General features: G+C 41.3%; 1 protein-coding gene across 1 annotated transcript; it reads left to right on the top strand.

The window, feature by feature from the left end:
• The first annotated feature begins 426 nt into the window (after positions 1 to 426).
• tmem64 (transmembrane protein 64) lies at positions 427 to 11,450 on the top strand. The gene is made up of 3 exons (XM_068333025.1): positions 427 to 1,894; positions 7,318 to 7,473; positions 8,294 to 11,450. The coding sequence occupies exons 1-3, from the start codon at positions 1,184 to 1,186 to the stop codon at positions 8,480 to 8,482; spliced, it is 1,056 nt and encodes a 351-aa protein (XP_068189126.1). The 5' UTR covers positions 427 to 1,183; the 3' UTR covers positions 8,483 to 11,450.
• Positions 11,451 to 12,649: the final 1,199 nt, after the last annotated feature.

The following is a 12,649-nucleotide window of genomic DNA, read 5'->3' as shown; positions in this document are numbered from 1 at the left end:
CTATCACACCCGACACTTTCCTCCACCCGTTCCATCCTGCCTGTACACGCTTCTTCACCTCTTTTCCACACTCTCCATTGCTCTGGACTGTTGACCCTAAGTACTTAAAATCCTCCACCTTCTTGATCTCTTCTCCCTGTAACCTCACTCTCCCACTCTGTCTTACTGCCGCTAACCTTCATTCCTCTCCTTTCCAGGACAAACCTCCACCTCTCCAGCTTCTCCTCCACCTGTTCCCTGCTCTCACTGCAGACCACAATGTCATCTGCAACATAAATTTATTTTTGGTGAAAACTTTGCTAAATCTCGCGAGAACGATTGAAGAGCTCTGATTGGATTTGGCCATTGGTCACGTGGGCTGGAGTTACTTGGCATTCTGGGACACAAACAGAGGTTGGTATGAATAGCGTCAACAGCGACAACAGCAGCAGCTAGCAGCGCTGTGGAAGAAAGACGGAGGGGAGAAACGACAACACCCAGATGGTAGAATGACCCAACTGGATTTTCATGTTTGTTCTTCCTGTGCGGTTTCGCTCACTGTTGTTTGGAATATGCAGATTACAAAGAAGGCGACACCGGTTTAAAGAAGAAACGGAGGACTTTATCCGCGCATAGTTATTTAACTTAACGCTAGCTTACATGAGTAAGTTAGCCCCGGACTGATTCAGGCTAGCGTGTCAACGCTAACAGAATGGAGCAATAAAAGTTTATGTTGGTCCACCCTTTGGATTCTAGTTGTTTCATTCCAAAGGCGAAGTGTTGGATTGTTTTATCGCTATAGCTCATCTCTTTCCTGCCCGGAGCTCCATCCTTTGACATCTGTGAACATGGCGAGTCCGTCAGGGAGAGAATACAAAACTGGCACTTTGCTGTCAGTGGACTGGCACGATGTCCCGCCAGTTTGTCCACGACTAACACTCTTAAATTGAACAATTCATACATCTAAAGGACAAGGAGAGTGACGGATTTCATATTTATGTCTTCTGCACAAATCCATAGCAGTGGGGATAAAGCTGCTGAAGCCATTCTCTTAGGAGTTCATGATTACCTGCCTTTGTTGAACTTCAGTAAATCTTTATTGATAGACATGCATTGTATGGACAAGCTGAGTGGAAATCTCAATCCTCACAGCTCTGTCATCTGAGCCCAGCTGCAGGTCCCCTGAGATTATCTGAGGTCCAACATGTCAATGTCAGGGTCCACGACCGTGCAGCTTTTCACCAAGCTTTTCAAGCATGCAGTTGGCAAGACAGAGATTCACCTGAACCGCTGGCTGCAGAGGACCGCCCCAGAGGAATGTGACAAGATTGACATCCTGATATGCAGCGCCTTCGACGAGACGGTGGCAGGCATCGGGAAGTCCGATGGAGACTCAGAGGTTATTGGTACCACAGGAGGGATGACCCCCAGCAACAGTGGAGATTTTAGGCACCCATGCTGTATCACCACCTTTTGCTTCAAAAGCGCCCTGCTGGCATGCATCCTGACCGGTGTTTGCTTCTCCTCTGTTGCCCTTGTGCGCCAATACCTCAAGGACCTCTTGCTCTGGATGGAGAGCTTGGACAGCTTTGTTGGAGCCCTGCTCTTTATAGTAGGGTTGATTATTGTGTCGTTCCCATTTGGATGGGGATATATTGTTCTTAATGTGGCAGCTGGCTACCTCTATGGTTTTGTGCTGGGCATGGGCCTGGTTATGGTGGGAGTTTTAATAGGGACCTTTGTGGCACATCTGGTGTGCAAACGACTATTGACTGGCTGGGTTCTAAACAAGATTGGGAACAGTGAACAGCTCAGCGCTGTTATACGAGTGGTGGAAGGAGGAAGTGGACTAAAAATTGTGGCCTTAGCGAGACTTACCCCCATACCCTTTGGGCTCCAAAATGCCGTTTTCTCGGTGAGTATGTCGACACTATTGCCATTCTTTAATTTGTAGAACACTTTACAATCATGTGAACAAAACAAACCTGGGACTTTTCTTTTTTTAGAATGAAAATATTTTTATGAGCAGTAGCCCAACTCATTGCACATTGAAAATCATAACCAGAAACTAGTCTCAGGAACAGATATCTTGGTTGTGATCAAAATTTGGTGGTAGGTGGTTTCCTGAGACAAACCACACACAGAAGCATCTTTCTTGAGAGAGAGGCAACCTGTTCTTGAATAGCTGGCAGAAGAGGAATAAAAATTTTGTAGTAGCCCAAAAATATTAATTATCTCATCAATTAGACCTACCAGTGTCTAATTTTTTAAACCTACGTCTGCATTATTAGAACTCTTATAATATGTTAAGGTTAAGATATTAATGATCAAAATATCTTTGATACCTTAATGTTGGTCAAGACAACGTCAACAATGACACCAACAGTAAAGCCGCATCAGAATATTGCTCTCAGTTGCACTCCAACTCTTAATTTGAAACCCTTGACCTTCTTACATGGTATGAATAATTTATATTCTGATTGTCCTTCTCATTTAACTTATTTATACCTCCAAATAATGAAAGCGTTGAGGTATGTTACTCTATTGTAGAGAATCAGCTGGGAGCTCATGCTACAAGAAAAAAGACATAGATCAAATCACAAAGACAGGTTGATCTGCTGACATCTTGCTTATTGTGGATTGAAACTTGCTGCCTTCCAAAATGCTGCCTTGTGCTGGCCGGGTGACATGCGCTCGGGGATTTTTTTTTTGTCTGTGGTGTTATTTTTACCAGCTGAGACTTTACAAAGACGGGCAGAGGCAGGAATTCCTCTGTTAGGCACACAAACAAAGGTTTGCTTGAAGGAGGCGTCAGTTCATATCCTGTTTAGTGTTTTGTTCAGTTTGATTTTTCAATCAAACAGCACAAAAAGTTTGTGGTACATTGCGTTTTTCATCTGTCAGTCAAGAAGATTCTTTAATCAAGCCAATCATTCCAAGTGTCACCACACCTTTAGTCATGCTCCTGCCTGTAAAAATGCTGTGCTGTTGCTTTGGATTAGATCATACAGTTTGCCTTTTGCTACAATTGATTCACAATACAACCTTTTTTAGGTTAGTTCTGTTCATGTAATTGTCTTAGTCTCTATTAATGATATTTTTAACTCTAAATCTTGATAAAATCAGACTCCAGGAAGTGAAAAAACTAAAATAAGTCATTGCTTCTGCAGCATTTTGGAGCAGCACATAACCTGACTATTAGAATAGACATTAGCTTCTTGTAAATTGTGTGATCACAAATAGCAGTCTACATTTACACTGAGTATGCACAACTGGTTTGACGATGAATATCCATCTGGTTTATGTTACTTTGTGCAAACGTTATATAAGAGAGTTGTTGATGACAAAGCAGGAAAAGTGCTCATCATATATATTTCATTTCATTAAGTGAATAGTAATATTTCTAGACCGTTTAACTCTCTGAATATTGAATATTTATTTGTTTATGGAGGCGAGAGCTCCAAAGTTCATCCAGAAGTGAATGCAGAGTGAGGTATTTGAAGAGCATCTGTAGCTTAGAGCATGAAGAAGTCGATGCACAGACCTGTGGTACAAAAAGAAAAAAACATGAAGGGAGGAGAATTTCGCAAGGACAATAATTACACGCATTCTGGGGTGGCTGGTTTGCATAGACATTTCTGGCCTGTGAGGATTTGGCTTTCGGTAAACACTCGCCGAGCGAGTCATGGCTGTGTTGACCCATTTTGGGACCACGATTTGTAGAAGTTTTACACGGAATTCTAAGTATATTGAATTTTTTTTTTTCTAGAACAACGTCCGTAGAGTGTAATTTTGAAGATTGGATAATCCTGCACATCTGTTTAGCCTTCCTAACCCGTTCCCCACCCCTCCATAAAGTCTTGTGGAAATCAGTTCAGCATTTTGTGCCTGTTCAGGGAAATGTCAAAAAAAAACAACCACAATGTGACCAGTAAAAGTTCCAGATGTGTGGTTTTGACTCATGAAGTATTCACACTCCAGTTAATAGTTTAAAAAGACACCAAGGGTCTTGGAATATCGAGGGATTCCTAGTCTGTGTGCTACGATGCTAGCCTAGCCTTTATAGCTGAGTATCAGTGTGTGACATATTTTCCTTCAGCCAGCATTCTCTGACGGTGCGTTGTTACAGGCTGGGTGGTTTACTTCAGTCCAGTTCTGCAAGTTTTGTTGTCGTCTGTTGTTCCTGGTCTGTAACTTCATGTGCATGCTCTACCCGTGCCCCCTTCCTGTCACCTGCACTGCTAGGAAATAAATGAGGTGACCTCATTTCACCATATTTTTTGCAATTACTCACTTTCACTGAGTCGAGGCACAATGTATAGTAACAAAAAGTGCAATAAAACAGCTGATTTGTGTTTCTGTAAGTGTGTTTTGCATTTATAAATTGTCTATATGAAGTCTGTCTGAAAACAGACTCTCTTTAAGGTGGCTCATGTAAAACTAAAAGCTTTAACAGTAAGGGTTTGTATTATTCTAACACTATATGATCAGCCGTTCACCTGCTAAGAGGCTTCTGTTCCTAACAGGACTTACACACCGGGCAGATGGTTTTCCTTTGGTTGACTGACTTAATTGGCTTCTGTTTGTCGTCGGTTCATCCTTGCGGCGTCATAGCTGGGACACAGCTCAGTGTGCACAGACTGAAGCGTCCCAGAACTGTGTGTCGAGCTTTGACAGTAGTTACAACAAGGAATTTAGTGTTTAATCTCCAGAAGTGAAAATGAGGTGTCAAAGTCAAAGGGATGGGCTTTTTATGGTGGGTAGCTCAGTCGCTGCTGTTGTCACCAGCATCATTGGTGTTACACAAATCATCATCAGGGTGAAATTAAACACTGGCTAATTCATGGCCTTGTAAAATACTTTTTTTGAGTTTGCTCCAGGTCATCATCTCTAAGTATATTTACACTCTGTGAAAAGGGACATCTGTTTTTTAGCAGCGGAACTGCTAAGAAAGTAATGGTTTCATGTGTGTGGGCTTGGATTAACCTTTAACTTTTAGTGTTAGTCTTGAGAAGGACATTTTGTCTGAGTTGTTTCTATCTCTAGCACGGAGGTGTCGTTCTCCATTCTTTTGATGAAATACAGTATTGTCATTCTTTGTTTTTTTTAAGGCTAACCAGTTATTATCTCTGGTCCAAAAAGCTGTAGTTTTCAATCATCCCACTGTAAATTTCTAAATTAAAGTCTTCTTTTAAATTCTAAATTTGTAAGTTTCTTATGGGATCAATAAAAGGATTTATTGATCTGTCATCTTAATTCCTCTGTCAAACATTTTTAACAATCTAGCAAAGATTGCAGTTTATTGAACTAAACCATAATTAGAGGTGGTTTGTTTTAGCTGGAGGAAATCAGGGCGTTGACTCTTCACACTGACTTCAGTGTGAAATCTTTTTCCAGCTGGTGGGGTGAACTTCGATGAGCAGCCTCCCCGTGAGTAAGATAACACGCTGCTGCTGCTGTCTGGTCGACGGGTCACCCGCCTCCTCTGCTGCTCTTTTACTTTGTTCGATTGTTTCGAACCTGTCTCAGCAACTCACTGCGCTCCTTGTAATCCATCATACCGGGATGCTCATTGATAACCCAAGGTGATGTTGCGTTTGCACGATAAAAGGTCAAACTATCCGTTCACTTTTGGCAATTCACGTTTGCCTGCTGTGCCCTTGGTAAGGACTTTCTGTGGTCGGGGCTACGTTTCACCGTGCCCCACCCTCGTCTTCCTCGTGAAGTGGATGGTGCTGCATCACAGCTGGTAACTTAAAACGACGCAGGCTGCAGTGCTTACAATGGGGGACGGCTTTAGGAGCAAATATTTGTGAACCTGTTGTGGATGTGTTTGACGTATTCAGGTCACCATGTGTATTTGATTACAGTTTAATAACCTTTACAAATGCTTGCTGACTCAGCTGTCTGTCTGCTGTCATTATGGTTTAATAAAGACATGCTTGTGCAGCTCCAGGTAATTACACCGTGTGGTTTGGCCTGTATTGATAAGACTAGACTATGTGTCCGTATTCAGCATTTTTTTCTTTTCTGTTTGTTTTATGAGCACAAACTCAGGCCTGGCTCGCTGCTGCAGCTGTGAATGAATCAGGTCAGCCCAGGATGGGACTTTTTTTGTTGTCTTTTTTCCATCAGAATTTGCTGATTATCTTGATAAACAGGCTTGCAGAAGAGAGAAGTAGAATCAGTGGAATCTTTCAACCAGCCTTGCCTTGGGTGGGAAGACACTTCAGCTGTGCTGGGATAAAAAGAGCGCATTCCTTTTCCGCTGCAGCTCTCACAGGCTCGCATGTCCTGTCTCATTGATCAGCTCAGGGCGATACGACTGTGTTGACACATGGTGTGGACGCATCACTGCTAATCTTTCAAGGAGAAAAGGGCCACTGTGTGGGGAAGAAACACTCAGCTAAAAATAATTAAAGGGAAACGGAAAACATTAGCTCGATTGGTTTTGATAACCACCATTGTCCTATGATGAGTAACTCAAGGCTTGGTCAGCATTTAAGCCAATAACGACGTCTAGGATCCGTAGTAGCTCAAAAATGGATTCATGCCTGACAACAGTTCGGTTCAGGAGGAGTCTTGCAATTCCCAATATTCTCCTATCGGCCTCAGTGGAGTCACAGAGCACACACTGCCAAGGTCGTGTTCTCACACACCCAGCAGACACAGATCAGCTGAAATAATCACTTAGTCAAGGGTGACACTGACTCTCATGGTATATGTAATCAAATACTTGGAGTGTGTTTACCAGTCCCAACAGGATTCGTGTTGTGGATCATATGAATGGATACGCAGCAGCTTTTGAAGCTTTTGTGACCTTTTCCTACAATATTGTGGTGATGGAAGCCACATATGATGAAGGATTGTGCTTTTAAACCTCTCATCACAACAGCAGAGTCATTCAGCTTCTGGACATACGGAGTCAAAGTCTAATCAGACGTGGAGGAAGGACTCATCCAGGACAACAATGGAAATGCTCTGTTCGGTGGAAACGTTCAGTAAGATTCTACTTAAAAGTAGAAAAAGTGTCAGAATCTAAATGTCATTGTCATATCTCCTTCAGCAGTGAAAATAATGTGTTATATAATCTGTTGTGTAAGCAGGATCTCACCCTTGTTGTTCCCTTTTGGTGATTTGAAAATAGTTGTGTAAATACAGTACAGCCGTGTGTCAAACTACTTTATTTCTAAAGGTGTCTGTTGTTTTAGTGAGATTATTTTATGCCAGTTCAACACTGCATCTCTGGATTAGAAGATCCTCCACAGGAGAATGATTTGAGTTCAACAAGCATCTTTAACATTATGAATAGCTTGTAAAATGTTCCTGCTCTTTCAGATTACAGATGTGTCCTTGCCGAACTACCTGGTGGCCTCCTCGGTAGGTCTGTTGCCCACCCAGCTTCTCAACTCCTACCTGGGCACCACGCTTCGCACCATGGAGGACGTCATCGCTGAGCAAAACGTCAGCGGCTACTTCGTGTTTAGCTTGCAGGTTAGCTCACAGGAAAAATTTGTTAACACTTTTCTATGAATGTCGTCTTTTTACCTGTAAATAAATCAAGGTGTCTGTGGTTGAGCAACTGCCGGTGACTACAAATGTCGACCTCAGTGGCTAAAAACAATCATTAACTGAGGGGATCAATCAGATTCATAAATGCTTGCTCAGAATTGACGTTGTGTGTTTCTCCGCTATTGTAAATGTGGATTGGGTAAGTTCTGTTATCTCCTCTGCCCCCTGAAGAGTCCCTCATGTCTTCTGTGATTTATGGTGTGATGGTGCTGATCCATGTAAAATGTGTCTACAGGTTGATTTCAGTTTCTCTGAGGGTGAGGGGAATTTGTTGCCACTCAAACACAACCTGTTCAGCTTCATGCCGTTCTGACAGGTTAACAAAGATGTGAAGGAGTAAACCTACAGACAGGATCTGAAAAACCTCGCTCAACACTCCTCTTAGAGAGTTAAGGAGCCAAAACGTAAACCATGAATACAACCATTTATTTGTAGTGTATTCAAATGCATATGAAACAGATAAATATAAAGAATCATGAAGAATATATATTTATTTTAGCCAGAAACGGAGATAGAAAGATCTGATTGGCTCAAACGAGTTTCCAATTTTAACCACATCTGATGTTTTGACATTAAATTAAATTAATTTAATTTATTTGGTTTGTGTTTTGTGTTCTGATATTTTGTTAACAGATATATTAATTTGTCTTTTTCTGACCTCATTACAGTTTAATGTGAGAACAATATATTAGGTACTCTCCAGATGAACTGTGACCATTTTTTCCTTCCTCTTCCTCTGCAGATCATCATCAGCATCGGACTGATGTTCTACGTCGTGCATCGAGCTCAGGTCGAGTTCAACGCAGCCATCGCCGCCTGCCAGATGGAACTGAAATCGCGAATGAACGGCTCCTCCGCCAATCACGGAGGCTTCACCTACTGCAGCAAGAGGGCGGCAGCTGGCTCCGGGAACTGCGTCAACGTGGTGTGAAAAAAACAAAACAAAACATCGACACCCGTGAGCTCGTACGAGAAGGACAGGGAACGCTTCGACTTTGTCTGAAACGTGTCGGTGGAACGGTTCGTCATTCCTGACGATGTTTGTCCCGAACACCTTAAAAGCGTAAGAACATCAGTCGTCACAGCGTTTCATCACCATTGATGAAACGTAGCTGAAACGGAAACGGTTTTGCAGTACAGTATATTGTTTTGAAAGGTTTTTCTATTAGTTCTTTTTATTATTTTTTTTATTACGCTACTTCTTAGCATTTACCCTGTCAATGAGATGTCAATGAAATGAAATGATGTTGGCAACGCCTTGCAACAACTAGGTTTGGGGGGGGGTCAGATAAGCCCCAAAACCATGCAATACATGAATGAAGTGGTGTCTCTAACTTGCCGTAGGTGTGAATGTGAGGGTTAATGGTTGATTGTCTCTCTAAGTGTGTGTGTGTGTATGTGTATGTATGTCAGACCTGTGATGAACTCGTCCAAGGTGAACCCTTCCTCTCCTAATGTCAGCTGGAATAGGTGGTTATAGATATTTAGGAGGCTGGATTAACTGCCTGTAAACTATGAATGTGCAATCTGAAGTTTTCTAGTAAAACAAGGACACCCCCCCCCATTTCAGTGTCAAAAGAATGCCGACCTATGCACCTTTCTTTCATACTACATCTGTTTCTGTGTGGAGATTTTTATGATGGATGATGAGGGCATTATTCAGTTGACTGTTTGGTCCACATCTTTTGTGTTAAAGTGGCTTATTTTGGGATGAAGGAGAGAAAGAGCAGCATTACCAGCTTGTCTTTGTGTGGTTTTCTGCTGGCTTCAGACCTCGTCAGCTGAATCTGCCTCGTCTGCTAGTAGAGATCATTTTAGCACTTGTGCAGTTTTGATAGGAGCAGCTGGACTGGAGAGGAGATTCCCAGCAGGAGACCGCAGGAACGTTTCTGCCAGAAAAGTTGAAGCGATCACGGCCACGTGTTCCGGTAGATTCCCACCCTGAATTAAAAATTGAGATGTCAAGCTTTCCTGTAAATGTTTACTTTGACTTCGATGTGATTTCACATTTTGTTTTTTGTGAAGTGTTTTTATTTGGCTGCATTAGAATTATTACATAGTTTCTGCTTAAGGTAGTTTTGATAATTTTGTGCAATATGATTGGTGTCAAAAATGTCATAAATGTCATGTTTTAGTGCTGAAACCAAACTAATCCGACTTCACATGCATACAAAATAACACCAGTCTACATCTGTGCTTAAAGTTTTACTTACATTATAGACGAATGGGCTGTTTGAGATCAAGAGTGTTATTTTTTTATGTGCCATAATTTGATAAAGCTTTCCAGATGTCAGGACATTGGCCCCGTATGTTCTGAGGCTCCACGTGATTTATAGCTTATTTTATTACTTGATGTCGCTGGTATTTACAGAAGTTATCTGTCAACGACTTTTGTGTTCTAGTTGAAGACAGATCTCACGCTACACCGTTGGTTCTTTTGCACAGTCCCAACAGATAAACATTATTTTCATACTGACATTTAACTATGAAGGGGTTTCGTTTGGTCAAAAATTGAAAGTGATGCGTCTCACAAGCTGACAATCAAACTACAACACGGACACTAGGTGATGAATGTGATAATACTTTTTACTTTTACATGAATTATTACGATGCTGCTCCTCAGACAAAGTCTGATTGATGAATTATAAGGGCTCCTATGTGAAATATCCATCTTTATGTCATATTTGTTCACAAAAGCCTGTTTAGATTGCTGGCACAACCTTATTTCTTTTCTTTTTTTTTATACTACTGTTTGTCTTGTACTTTTTGACATCAAAACCAGATTTAATGTCCAAAATACATTCCATGCTGTTAGTCCACCTAAAATCCGAGTTGTTTTCATGCTAGACATTGGTTGAAAGGGCCCCTTCCTGTGTGAATTTAGCAATAATGTTTGAAAGCAAAAAAAAAACAACTGTATATGATAGAAGTCCCACCAAGTGTTTGGAATAGGTTTTTACTAAAACTTTAAAGATTTCCTTTTTCTGAGTAAAAGTGACGCTGTTAGTCGATCCATATTCCACTGTAAGGGTGAGCATCAGTATTCCCAGGTTTGTGTTATAGGGCTCAGACTGCCTGTAACCTCGCTGCTTCTGATTTTTGCGCTGCCAACGATGTGGATGCACAAACACCTGCGATCAGTACAGCTTTTTCTAATTTGAATCACCTTCTTTGGAGAGTTTCTAAATTTGCTGATTGCTTATTGATTTTTTTTTTTATTTTTTTGTTTTGGCAATCAAATCTGACTGTTTCTTACCTGAATTTAAAGTCGACGTAAATGGAATTACAATTTATGACTGCGAGAGTCAGGAAAACTTCCTTTTAAATGTGGAAATGAGTTCTCATTCCATGTGATGAATATTGCAAATACATTAGGAAATATCCCTCCAAACAAAGTGTGATTAGATGAAGCTGTACTGCTCAGACTTTGAAAAGAAGTGACATCATATTTAATGCAAAATCCAGTGCAGTATTGGTAATGAAGTTCACATTGTGGACGTAATATTTTAGTCTCTCGAATGGGATTTCAAAAACTTGACATTAAGGAAATATGTTCTATAGTAAGGTGGGCTGTACTTAACTTAGATATAGTTATGCAACAACTGATTTCCAAGGGAAGTATATTTCATAGACCCCCTCACAAGACCTGTATGTGAGGTGTAACTGGGCACCTGGAATGTTCTAGAGGAGCACAGTTTGATATTAACTTAAACGGTTGTGTTAAAGGTCTCGTTCGGTGCTATGAAATGCAGTACTTCCCATCTGTATCAAGTGCATTATACATATCTTGTATTTTGTTATACAGAGAATTTTACAGTGTATAAATAGATATTTATCGCTGTATGATGCTTGTTCAGTGTTATTTATGAAACAGAATAAAACCTGTCTGAATTTGTAAATTTTTCCGCTGAATAATTTTTACTTGTTTGGTTTCCTGCATACAAAATACAAGTACACATGTTCACAGGTTACATATTCCCATTCATAGTGCATATACTTGTGCACGCTCTGACGAGACAACGCTTCTTGGCATCGTTCAAGCAAATCAGATTCCTTTTTATAACTGATTTTTAGAGCTGACTGTTCACACTGTTTTTAACAAGTGTCCAAATGGAATCTTTCTCTGTTCAAACTGTCTAAATGTTTCTGTGAGTGATATTGATCACACCAAATTGTAAACGTGGGTGGTTGTTTTTCGGTTATGTGGCCCTGTAATGAGCTGGTGTCTCATCCGGGGTGTACCCCGCCTCTCGCCTGTATCCAGCTGGGATAGGTTTCAGCTGTCTGTGAGCAGCAAGGTGGGCAAGTGACTGATGATTGCAATCATCTTGTCGACAAGAAGATGGAATGTTTCTGTGAGTCTGTAGATGGAAATCTACGACTGGAGCAACAGGCCAAGCTCTGCTGCTGAAAGTTAAAAGAAAAATCCAGTACAGTGCCACTATTCAAGAGAAAACCAACTGATGTGGTTACACTCGTGTTGCTGACGTCCTGCTTCTTTTTCCTCCAAAAAACATCAAATGAGAGAAAAGTCTGCCAAAATGAAGGTTCTCTTTTTTTTTTTTTGTTGTTGGATGTATCTCTCCTTGCAAGGAGGTTTCAGGATGAGGTTTGTCCTTTGAGGCGGGAGCGTTGGATTGATGGGGGCTCAAATCACAGATCAAACCTGAGTCCAGAAGAGATCAGGTGATGGTGTGAACAGCTGCAAAGGAATTGTTGCTGCAGCTCCTTAAAATAGTTGATGCAAAAAAATTCAAAGGGAGGCTTTTTGATACGAGTTGTATTTTTTTGTTGTGTTTGGAAAGGAAACAGATGTTTGCTTTAAATCCTTTCCAGTGTGTGTGTGCGTGTGTGTGTGTGTGTGTGTGTGTGTGTGTGTGTGTGTGTGTGGACAGGTACTGCTGACATGCATAATCTTTCTGGACCCTCTCTGTCAGATAGTGTCCACACAAACACCCACTTCCCCCTGAACACACAGTGTGTCACAGTCAAGGGCACGTGTGAGTGGTGCTCCACTCTATTACCACCACCACATCCATCACTACTCCCTTTAAAAATTGCTGTGACAAACTGCCCCAGAAGCCAACACAATTTCTGT

Source organism: Antennarius striatus, chromosome 14, assembly GCF_040054535.1.
Source record: "Antennarius striatus isolate MH-2024 chromosome 14, ASM4005453v1, whole genome shotgun sequence".
In the NCBI taxonomy this organism is placed as follows: domain Eukaryota; kingdom Metazoa; phylum Chordata; class Actinopteri; order Lophiiformes; family Antennariidae; genus Antennarius; species Antennarius striatus.
Note: the sequence above shows the minus strand (reverse complement) of the source record. Positions and strands in the feature narration are given on the sequence as shown.